This window comes from Hyalella azteca, unplaced genomic scaffold (assembly GCF_000764305.2).
Source record: "Hyalella azteca isolate HAZT.00-mixed unplaced genomic scaffold, Hazt_2.0.2 contig16409, whole genome shotgun sequence".
Taxonomy (NCBI): domain Eukaryota; kingdom Metazoa; phylum Arthropoda; class Malacostraca; order Amphipoda; family Hyalellidae; genus Hyalella; species Hyalella azteca.
In genome coordinates, this window is record NW_025946233.1 from 264,816 (window position 1) to 277,595 (window position 12,780).

General features: G+C 37.4%; 1 protein-coding gene across 1 annotated transcript; it reads right to left on the reverse strand.

The window, feature by feature from the left end:
• Positions 1-1,249: 1,249 nt before the first annotated feature.
• Positions 1,250-12,621, reverse strand: LOC108668602 (protein Star-like). The gene is made up of 7 exons (XM_018155844.2): positions 11,898-12,621; positions 9,344-9,447; positions 9,082-9,239; positions 8,104-8,217; positions 5,092-5,286; positions 1,969-2,184; positions 1,250-1,543 (listed from the first exon to the last, which is right to left on the reverse strand). The coding sequence occupies exons 1-7, from the start codon at positions 11,909-11,911 to the stop codon at positions 1,343-1,345; spliced, it is 1,002 nt and encodes a 333-aa protein (XP_018011333.1). The 5' UTR covers positions 11,912-12,621; the 3' UTR covers positions 1,250-1,342.
• Positions 12,622-12,780: the final 159 nt, after the last annotated feature.

Sequence of the window (12,780 nt, forward strand, 5' to 3'; positions counted from 1 at the left end):
CATGGTGGTATATATGTATATAAATGATCGCACAAACAATCTTTAACAACAACGTGCAATATATATGAACCTAACTCATCAGTCAAAACGTGTCTGGGGAAAAATAATGCTCCACGCATGTACACACATTGTCGAACGGACGCAGTAATGTATTCATTATTTCTAGACTGAAAACACATACGCGATTTCAACGGTGAAAATAACTTATTAGCACTCAAATAAGGGCAAAAGTGTACAGTGATCCATAGAGCAAACGTAATCAATAAAGTGATACAAAAATTGATCACAATTGAACTATTGACCTTTGACGATAATCAGAACAATGAACTATTCTTGAAACGATCGAGCTTCATGAGGACTTCATCCAGCTGTGGCATGAAACAGAAATATTTATACTATTGAGAATTGACCATACATAAACCTTTTTTGACAAGAACCCTAGAACAAAAAATTAAACGTTATCATTTTCAGAGTAAGCCTAATATTAAATTTGTTTGGCATAGATCTTGCATCGTGACAGACGATTTTAACGAATGTATTTGGTTGTACAATCAAAATCTTGATTAAATGAAAACAAAGAATGAGGTTAGACGTTGATTTCCCAGAAATATATGAGTATTGCGATCAACATTCAGAGCGACTTCCTAAGTTACAACAAGTCGCACCGATTTCACAACAGCACAGGAAATAGAGCACCTTCTCTACACGAATCCATCATGATGATATCAAAATGGCAAATAACTAAACAATTAATCTGCGCAAGCGTTGAAAAACAATATTTAAATCCTAAACTCGCTCCCTACATACTTGAAAAATTAGATTGCCAGCTGACGAGGCACAGGTAACTACTTAAGATAACTGTGCAAATAACGCTCTGTAATTACTTTCATATCAACAACGTAACTGACTAAGAGGTACCTCTACATTTATCATGAATCAAGATTCTTTAAATTCATAAAATCGCATAAAGATGTGATGTTTTTTATTTTATTGAAATGTGTTTTCATCATCGATATTTTGATACAAAAATATTAATTCTAATCCGCACGTTCTGAATTAACCCATTTAAAAAAGATAAAAATAAATTAATGCATACATAATGCTTATTTAAAAGAGATCTATACCGGAGGAGGCAGAGCTTGTGTCCGTCGGAACCCACAATTGACACTGACAAATCAATGTCTAAAAATCTTTCAATTTGAAACAAACTCATTCCGCAGTGAATAATATTGAAAACAACTTATTTCGCACTAAATACTGAAATGATTCAGGTTTTAACAGGTCTTTGGTAAAACTAGATGCTGCGTCCCAGCTTCCGCAAGACTCAGTCATTCCAGGGAGGTCAATGCAAAGACTTGGTTTGGGTAAGAGCATCCCTAAGTACGTCTTCTCGCTTTTTGAAGTCGTTTTTCACAAAAATAAAATCGTTAGCCCAGCCATTAGATTGCGAGACTTCTTTGTACGTCCAATATCCTTGTTGTTCCATATAGCGCTTCAGATCAGGTTTGGACCAGACGCCATGTACGAACTCCACAGAGAGTGTCTGAAAGAATAATATCAACGTTAATACAAAAGAACATAACATGGTTTATCGGCGCTGAAGTACAAGGCGGTGTGGCCTGTCACTGATTCATGTACTTCTCGTGAATTTTTCATTGGAGATCTAAAAACTGGACCTTTGAACAGATCTTTTCAAAAACTGACGTTGATACGAAATAGCTACTGACTTCTTACCAGATCCATTGGGTGCTAGGCATTTCAACATATACCTCTGCATACATAAAACAATCCATATGAATTGAATAGTGTCAATCCTCTTAGCGTTCACAAATGTAGTGAGAGGTAGAATACAGACACGAAGATTCGAATAAATCTCAAAATTGTCAATTGCTAGTAAAGACTTGCACGTAACTTTACAGTACCATACTAGAGTTAAGGGGAAATACATATAATCAAGTCATAACCTACCTTGATATCAACTTTGTCCCAGGGGATGGTCTTGAGGACCTCCAGCTCGACGCCCTCGACGTCCAAGCTGAAGTAGTGCACGGTGGTCACGTTCAGCGCCACCAGCAGGGAGTAGATGGGCAGGCATTGAACTTCAGTCTCACCAGCCTTTTTTGATGGCGAGTCCACGTCATCGCTGCTTATCTTGCCGAGGTTGAATTGCTGCTGAAACATTACCTGGAAAAATTTCAATATTTCATTGTTAATAAAATGTTTCCAGTTGTGTTATCTGTATTTTAACTATGAAAGAGATAATTCCCTTGAACTTTTCTACCATAGATAATAACTCGGTTTGTTACGTTTTTTAATCAAAGTACAAACGATGTTCAAACCTTTAGCGATTAATTATTTTGCGAGTGCAATACACCAAATTGCATCCATATCACATTGCTGGATTGTATTCATTAGAGAAATGCGATATATATGTCCACCTGGTCATAGCGCAGTCTGAGATGAAATACGACATGTTTATCTGCTTCAAAGCTTCATACATAAACAAAAGCCACCATTCGGAAGGCGAAACATATGTACAGCTGGATGCTAAATGGTTAGATACAAATACCGGTAGCAACCCCGGATAACTTCGATCATACAGTATCTAAAGAATCAAGAGACAGAACACATGCTAATAATAATTTTCCTTCGCTGGAAAAAATTTCTGTTGAGATGGATACCAGCCACATCTTTCTTCGCGCATTCGATTTGATGTCCCGAAATTCCAAGTTTATCCTATTTAGTGACTCCCATGAGGCAAAAGTAGCAAGGCCAACATCAGCACATGACAAAAGGAGAAAACATTCATTATGAAAGAATAGTATGCCGGTTCTTTAGAGCCTTTCTGAATTATGCATTTGATTCTGAATCAGATTTCTTTGCTTGATTATGGGATTACATTTCAAATCCCCTTCACGATGGTTTGAGGCTATTCCTAACGATGCTTTCAAACGCCTTCTACTTCGAACGCTGGTTTCAAACGCAGCCGCCAAATAAGGTTTTATGGTTCCATCTTTACGTATTTGCCTCCATCGGCCGTTATTACGTAAATATATCAATTTTAAATCTTACGAAATGCGGAACCTATACTTTTTTGCATCAGTAACAACTAAGCATTAAATTTACCACCCTATGGCTGCATGAACAGATTAAAATTTCTGTTTAAGGTACTTAGTCGAGCACGAAACAAATCCTCATCTTTCACTTGAATTCATCATACCAGCGTGATCGATGTCTAGCGGCCAATAAATAGTGTTGAACTCATTGATTAGATCAGTGGTTCCCAAAGTGGGCGATATGGAAAGATCTGGGGGAGGGGGGGAGGAAGAAATGGGCAGTAGGGGGGCGGCAGTCCGCGAAGTCGAAGTCAGAAGTTCGTACGTTTGTTTGAAGATTTGTACACAACACATGCAGAACATGACTCCGAATCGAATAAATTTTCACGAGCTAAAAATCACTGTTTGGCAGTTAGGAATTTATATTCAAAATTTCGTTAGAATCTGTTCGGTAGTTTGAAAGAGATTCTTTGATCACTGCGAATTTCGGCCCGTATCGCCATATAAATCCCGAATGAAGGTGAAATTTACAATTTTTTCACGAGCTAAACATCACAGTTAGGTCCTAATGAATACGTGTTCCAAATTTTATCGAGCTGCGTTCATTAGTTTGGGATACATTCCTTGGTCACTGAATTTGGAGACTGGCCGTGAGACCGGCTGCGAGACCGGCCACGAGTCCGGCTGTAAATTTGTCCGAGCCGTCTTGAATTTCTAGTGCTGAAACAGTTAAAACTGTAAAAAATATAGTGGTTTACTAAATGGGGTTCGATTCGAGAAATACACATTTGTGTTTAACTTTTCTCTTTTAAAATTGCAGCATACTAAATATCAAGAAAGAGGCGTTTGTTCTTATATGTGTCTGTCAGGGAGGGGGGCGCTAGAGATTCACTGGGGAGCCAAAGGGGGCTCCAGGCTGAAAAAGTTTGGGAACCACTGGATTAGATGAATTTGCGTGTCAAAAATTGGTACAGAACCGAGGGTAATCTCATTTGAAATAAATCCGAAATTTAACCAGTAATTATTATTCGTATTTTCATGTTTATTGCGTACATTTCATAGTTACTTTCCATCCTCGCTCATTTTTCAAGTGAGATAATCTACTTTTAAAATATCTCATTTTACAGCGGACCAAGGCTCATTATGATGGCCAACACCATTATACGAGCCTTTATCCACAATTAGCCGTGGCCGACAACAAAACTTATCACTCCTAACTGTAAACTTTAATTCGTCCATATATATATTGAATGCATAGATCAGTTTCATGGAATCGTTATGTTTGTGCTACGTCCGGTTCCCGATTCCGAAGACCTACTGCACGAACCATTATAGATCCCACGAATATAACTAAACAACATTTTGTCAGTACTTCTGTATTCGAACCATAAATTTCCACATCCAATCTCTCGTCACATCTGTCGGCAGTCAAACATTCTGTATTGAGATTTGGCGGCCGCTGTAAGTATAATCTGTGTTCCAACACACACGAGGGCACACCTGTACATTTCACAGCTGTAACTCGATGCAAGAATCGTCCACTCAATTTTCCATCAAAGCAATGGCACATCAACATATCACTCAGACGCCTTGAGCTGACATTCCTTGAACAAGTCTCGGACACAGCAGCTGCTCCAGGCATTGTTGAACAACTTGAAGAAAACAAGTGATAACAACGGTGGAGAAAAAGCTTTAAAAAATTTATTAACTTCAAGTCGGATACGAACTTCACTTCAGAACTTACTCTCTTACGTGTGAAAAAAATCAAAGTATAATGAAAACTTTAACGCATAAATTACTTGAAAAAATATCGCATCTTGTTATAGCGAATAATTGCGTTTAGTTGTTATTTAATGTTACGTAGTAGACAGAAGCGAAAAAATAAGCTCGAGATAAATGTCAGTAACCTTATTTATTTTTGAAAAAGATGAGGGCCAACTTTTTCGAAAACATTTTGGTCATTATTGAACTGTCTTTGTCAAATGAATGCAGAACATCAGATTCGAGGTCGTCAGATGTAACTCATCAAACTCACGGAATGCGGATAAGGCTTTGTACTGAGACAAGCATTAGTCGTCCAGGCCTTCCTGTTCTTCTTGAGAATCAAATCATAATTCTTAGGGTCGCCTTCGACCAGGAGGCCTCGCCAGCCCAGGGTCTTCTCGAAGACAAGCGAGTTGGAGCGCGTCTCGCCGTCCAGAGCTCCGCACTCGACGAAGAAACCGTCACGCTGTTGAAACAGTTGAACATAACTGTACATGGCTTGAAGCTTTTTTGAAATATACACTAAGCAGCAGTAATTCATTTCGTTTCAAAAGACATAGTGACTTTGGTTACCTTCAGCAGAACAAGAGTTATGAGACTAGCATGTTGGCCGTCTGGCAGAGAAAGAACGCACTTCATAATTTCTTAATTTAATACAAGCCTAACACAATCATCAACAAAGGCAAAAACTAGTCAGAACCAGAACGCATCAGCGTGATATGCCATCGATGTTGTACTGGACGCAGACACGTGCGGGTCGATGAAGCGATCGATGCTTCAGTGACCCAGAGCACGCCTGACGCATTCATAGTCTTGTTTCTAACAGCTTAGCAACCGTTATGTTTCACACAATTCCAGGGGTAACGTGAATTGAACATAAATTTATGGCAGATTCGCCTGAAAAGAACGACAATTTTAATTAATTTGTAAGCCTACATGTGTCGCAGGCAACTTATTCGAGATTACAAATTCATGTTGAAGACTGCTGCATAGCTGTAAACTAGTTCTCTCTTAGCTAGGTACTGAAAATAAGTGATTGGCTGAAACTAATCACCTTTAGCTGTTAGAAACTAATTAAATCGTTTTTTGTGTGCAAGTGGGATGTAGAAGCATGTGGTGAAGAGATATGTGTTCATACATAAAGAGGTTCAGAGGAGCAGCCCCGCTAATAGCTTCACAGGCTCCAATGATGGATGGCAGTGAACAAAAGTCCAATAACAATCAGATAACAATAATCTATAGAGTGGCAATAGATAAGTACCCCTGCAACAGGGACAAAACTTACGAAACATCTACTCGAGTCAAGGCACCTCTTTACATAACATCTTCTCTAGTACAGAATTTAGTGGTTTCCACTACATGAGGGAAAAAGCATTCTTATTACACAGTTGTGAGTGTCGTATTATTAATGATTGAGAAGCTATTATAGATGGGGTCTGGTCGTGTTTGCAGAGATTAATATCAACTAAGAGGCAGCGTTTCTTTCATTCGAGACTACAAAGCGGTTGATGTAGAAGGGTAAGCAGTCCGAGATAACGTAATCCGTGGTCAAACTAAGATTAATGCCACATATAATGATAGTTTTCAATTAAAATTAGCCATTAAGTGCATATTTGGTAGCTTTAAATCTAACAGTACGGTATTTTACATCGATTATAGTTACAATCCCGATTTCACTATTGGCAAAATTGTTAGCGGTAATTTCGCTGTATAATATGTCCTCATATACGAATTACTCCAACAATTTACGCAGAAAAAAATTCGGGCAATTGTTCCAGTTAACACTAAGGATATTTCAAATTCGCCAAGTTATTGAAAGCTAGAAATAACGTTACTGAAAACTGTGGGCAAATTTCATTCATTACGGTACATTCTTTCATGAAGCGAAAGAACGTATAGACTTGATTAAATGAAAAGAAAAAAATAACGAAGAAATTTACAAAAAATCAACACTATTCTCCATTCAAATTGGTATAAATGAACAAACTGTGCAATCCTGCTAAAAATTATAAATGACTGAATATTTAAAATTCAATCTAATTTGAAATCACTCAAATCAGACATTAATGTATCAGATTAGACTAAAGAAAAGTTCAGCAATCATTTTGCTAATGACTGATCTTCTCATTAACCACCTAATTAGTAGTATTTAAAAGCTGATGAGCAGAGTTAATTGAACATCAGAAAAATGATCATGTAAAAACTTAACAGGCAATAAACTCCCCAAAAAATTCACCGTATCACCACTGAAAACGTTTCGGAGAATAATTAATGACACACAGATACAATCTAGCCCACAGATGCGATCAGAAATTAATTAAGTTAATGAAACGTGAATTCTAGTAATTCATGAGCTGGAAAATGTAAATTCAAATAAAATCCAGTAATCCTAGACTTCCAGTAATTCATGTACAGGAAAATGTGAATTCAACTAACGGCTTCTAACATAATGAATTTATGAGGATAAAAAAACCTTTCCGTTATTTGCACTTCTCTACTGCTGGCAACGCTGGGCTGGAAAAAGTAGATCTCGAACGCCTGACTTATAATGATATCGATAAGAAAAATAAATACTTGGAAATGTCGTCTAATTCTCCCTACATTGTGTAACCATTAAGAAGCTTAATCCTCTTAGCGGGCATTTGTGAGATAATAGTCATCAACCGGAAATTATTTCAAAATAATTTGAAGTCAAAAATTTAACGCGTATTCATGCCGGAATTTTCGAAATAACAGCATTAAGATTGCAAACAACAAATTTACTCGGCTGAGACTTCACATTTCTTTCACTCCTTGCACTTATCCCCGCACCTCCAAGTGAGCCGGTACTTCAAGTATATTGATTTTACAATATTAAAGTATGAAACAAAGCTCAATGAAGAAAGAGCAGCAGAATTAGAGAAATTGAATTTAAAAAATGAGAATTAAAAATAATTAAAAAGAATATGTATACATATTTGAAAAACTAGAGAGGCGCAAGAAAAAAAAATACATTTTTAACGTAGAAAAACATAAAAAAATCAATTAGAAGATAAAATAAATGAATTACGAGTGTGTATAACAACTTGCTGGGTGGTCATTCACTTGAAATTCATAACAGTCATTATCATATTTGCTTAGTAAAGCGATGGCAGTACTGAGCTGAATAATCGAACCAAGTTTGATTCGTCCTGTCCACCATCGCTCCATGTTTGATGGACGGATATTCAGTAGTTAATTATTACGATATTAATTCTTCTACATATTTGTCATTTATTAATGATGATGATATTTGATTACTCACGAAGTTGCCCATGATCTCCCTGACGGCAGCAGACTGCCCTTGCGAAGGATCGTCCCCGACCGTGAGCCTGTAGGGATGCAGCGACGGAGGGTCCAGGTACTGGGAACGTATCCTCTGATGCATGAAGGACAACTGATCATTTATTTGCCTTCGTTGGTACATTATTGCCTTCATTAAACATTAAGTTTGAAAGGCAACTGATCATTTATTTGCCTTCATTGGTCCATTATAAAATGTATATACATAAGCTACTTGTAGATTACCGATGCTCGAAATTATTCGTTACTCACATACAATTTTCAAGAATTTCGCGTAATCTTGGAATTTTTTCTTCAAAATGTGTCGTATAATTTGAAAGAGCCTGTAATTAATATAATTAATTCAAAAGGAATAAAAATCTCGAAAACGTTGTCAAAAATTGTAAATAATATGCGTTTAAAAATTACTTTTTATAGACAGCACTTCTAAAGAGGCTATTGTCTCTGATGTTACACATGAACAATGAACTTTTTACTTTATTTTTTAATATTTGAAAAAAATTATTTGTTTAATTTTTTTAATAAAACAGAAAATTTCCATTTTTAAATTTTTTATTTTGTAAATTGATTCATGCATTGTCTCCAACTTTACGCAAGTATGCGAAATTTCAGATCAATTGAACAGTTAAAAGTGAGTTAAAAATCGATTATAAGATTTGTAGCAGACAAACAGCAAGAAATGAAGTTAAAGAGAAGTGATGTAAAAAACGAATTCAGATGTCAAAAATTACGCGGCTATCGGAAACAAAAATAAGCGTGCGCGAGTGGAAGAGTACAGCAAAGTTGTAAGAATCAAAGACATTAAAAATTATATTGATCACAAACTATTTTTAATGAGCTTAGGGTTGTTTGAAAAAAGCCATATTCATGTATCATAAACTAACCCTTACAGAACTCGTTGTTATGTAAAAAATTGCAAATCCAAGAATTATAAACTGACCTCAATGAGCTTTGGGTCGTCTTGCTTGAGTGTGGCCCTTCCGCTCATCACGTCTGTGATGTCGAACGCGATCTGATCGCTCGTCAGGGGCGGGGGGCAGTCGAGTGAGCGCAAGGCATTAGCTTGAAGTGCAGGCAGCAATGCTTGAACCGACACCACTAAAGAGACCGGGGAATTATAATGTTACACAATGTTTTTGCGCCCGACGAGCTTATTTAATTATATATGAACAATTTCAAGAGGAAATTAAATGGTTACTCACTAGTGTCTGTAGGTGATTTCACTAGCGTCACGACCACGATGGTGGAGACAACACAGAGCAGGCACAGCCAGAGCAATAGTCTGCATGGGCAGCGGTTGCTGAAGCTGGAAGATTCAAATGGATGTCCCGTGAGACAAGCTTCACCCCAACTACACGCTCACTCAAGTCTACAAGACCATCAGATATAAGAGGGCTTCATTTCAAGTTACCGCGCTGAGCCACGTGTTCTCATCTATTGCGACGTTAAAGGATCTAACGCAGCAAAGCATGAGGTATATATGTCGTGCCCAAATCGCGGAGTTGCCGATTCTGTGGCAGTCAGTTTGCCGATTCTGTATAATCAGCATTTCTATACTATAGGAATCTGGGGTTAGGTATGTCAGCCATGTTCTTTGTTTTTTTAATATTCAAATATAAGGAGCGTGATCGACTTGACATAACCTATTCTGGCTCTAACTGTCGATGTATGTTCTAGCTCTAACCTTAACGTCCGATTTTCTGAATTAGCAACAAAATGTTGGTTCTACAGAATCGGCAAACTGATTCCCGATTCAATAGATTCAGCAATTCCGCGATTTCGGCACGACATATATATGACTGTTTGCAAGGCAAAGCTGTAAGAAGTCCATGTTCCCCGCCCAGTCTCCATGGCAGTAAAGTTTGTACTCTGACAAGTTTTGTAAGCCAATAACCGAGATATTAACTTGAGGATTTACGTTCACAATGAATTTCTAACTATGAACAGCAAGATGCAACATATCCCTCGTAATAACTTATTATACTAAGTCTACAATTAGGATGGAAACTTTTATTGATTAAAAATAAATAGCTGGTATAAAACAATTCAGCCGTGTATCTCATTTCTGCGAAGTTTCCAGTTTCAACTTACATAAAAGTTGTTGTACGTAAAGGTGCTGATAAACCTATAGTGATAGCCAAGTGTGCAAGTTAACAGGTGTGCAAGACAGGTGTGCAATCTTGGATTAAATTCGGATTCAAACTATGTACGATTTTGTTCTCAAAAGGCGTGCAATAAGTCATGACACCGTGAATGCCTATTTGGAGTATTGACATGTTTAAAGAAATTCATCGACTAAAATTACCGATAACGAAGCGTTTATTGAAAATAATACAACAATTTGAATTGCTTACCAATTAGTGATCATGTTTCAATAACTAAAAACATTTATACAAGCCGGAAACAGTAGAATGGGCAGCATGTAGCATAGGCGCTTCTAGTAAACTGCATACACCTTCATAGAGAAACGAGTTGCTCTGCGGCTTATCATCATCAAAAGTGTTATTTAAATTGGTTAATTTTCACTCAAGACAATAGTATTCGATTCAAAACGGAGCTACAAGCTTCAAGAATAGAAAAAAGCTTAGATATGGAGCAGCCGCATAACTTTTGATAATGTATTTAAAAGTAGCCTGAGCACCTTCCAGAAGCATTAAATTAATCGATCTAATTTAGATAAGTTTTTCTTTGGGCATCTTAAAAGCTTACCGGTACTACAGTTAGCTATTAAGCTTTAACATACTAAGAGACTGAGATACATCGATACCTACTAGAAAATGTTCATGAGCTCAAATACAAGAACTAATGTATACTTTAAATAATACACCGGAAAATCATATGCGCATATGCAAACGGTAAACCATGGCTCATAGCGATCAGAAATTCCAAACATCCCGCGCATGTCAGTCACGTCTGGTGGTACTCAACCGTCAGAATATTCATAAACGTTCTTTATTAAATGAATTCCATACCGTTTATACTTTGTCGTTGAAATTCACCAACGCTATCATGCTTAGAATATAGTAGCATCGAATGAATGAGGAAATGCACTGATAGATAGAACGCTTTAAATTATTGAATTTGAATCCATGCTGAACGCTGAATTTACACTCAATAAGGTTCCCCTAACACCATGTATGGGAATTATAAAAAGAGACAGAAAACACTTTTGAATGATTAAAATACCCCGAAATATCAACATTTTGCTAGATAATGTAGACAAAACCGTATCAATGCTGGCGCTCGTAAGGTAATTTCTACACCCAACAACACGCAACGCATTTATATTCCTTTCGTAGATAGACAGCTTTAGCAGACATTATGTAAGACAATCTCAGTTAGCCTAACTCTGTTCAACTTACAAGCTAGGCTCCTAGGCTGCAAGGCAACACCGTTGTCGCCGCAAACGAATTTAATTATGTAATTTCACAAATGCTTCAATTATTCGGCTTCATCCTAAAATAGCGAGTGAGTTAGTTGCGTGTTAGCATATATATAGGCTAGTCGATCTGAGGAGTTCCGTCACTGGTGCCTCATGTCGTGCCACCTAAACACGCCTACATTTGAGTACACTACAGGCACGCACGACTTTGAAAGCAGCCGCATATGAAAAATAATACAAAACATCAAATCAGTCAGTAGAGGTATTGACAGATATATTTTTTTACTTCTGATATATATAGTACTTCACCATAGATATATAGGTATATAATTAATTCAATGAAGCGTGTTTTTCAAAGAGAAATACCTACTCACCGTTTTAGCTCCATTGAGGATTTTTTTTGTTTACGAAATGCGGAGCGGCGAAGTTTTAAATCTGAATGGTTCAAGGAGCACTAAGCACTTGAAAAATGCGATGGTGTAGAAACGGCAACGAGGCTGTGGGGGGTTCTGTTTTTAACGATCAACTGACTGCGTTCACGCCAGCATCAAAGAATATCTGGGTAATTTCCTGAGCCAATCACAATTTTCGTTCAAGTTTAATCCACCAATGGCAAACTTGCTACGAGAACTAAAAAAAAGCATTGGACGTTATAACGATCCTGAGAGCAACCACTACGTATCCAGCTTGCCGTGACGAGCCTCTAGTTTAGACTTGAGTCATTCATGCATTCTAACAATTTTGCAAAACTGAAATCTAACTATGATTAAGGAAGACTAAGCAGCAGATAAAACTGCATAAATTGGAACTAAATGCGAATTAAAACTTGTAACCATCTTTTCAGCATTGATTTTTAAAATGTATGATTTTTTATCTGACATTGAGACATATCATCTTAAAGCCGACTTTGCAATATGTATGATGCACCTACGATTGTTGACAGTAGACATAGCAGCCAGCAAAAATATCTGTATCCTATACCCTAACCTCACATATTGGTCAAGCTTCAATTAAATTCTATAAACTTTAACATTGTCGGGATCAAGACAGACGATAGAGGGAACACCGCAACAAACCCAGCATCCTACTACTAAGGCAGCGCGGGTACAACTACTGAGCGGAGAGCGTACAGACTCTACACTACAGGCGAGCACAGTGCAGTGGACAGCCAACTCCATAACTCTATCTACTTGATGCTGCACCCCAACAGAACCAACGGTAGAACATGACTGATAATTTAAGCAATACGACTAGTAT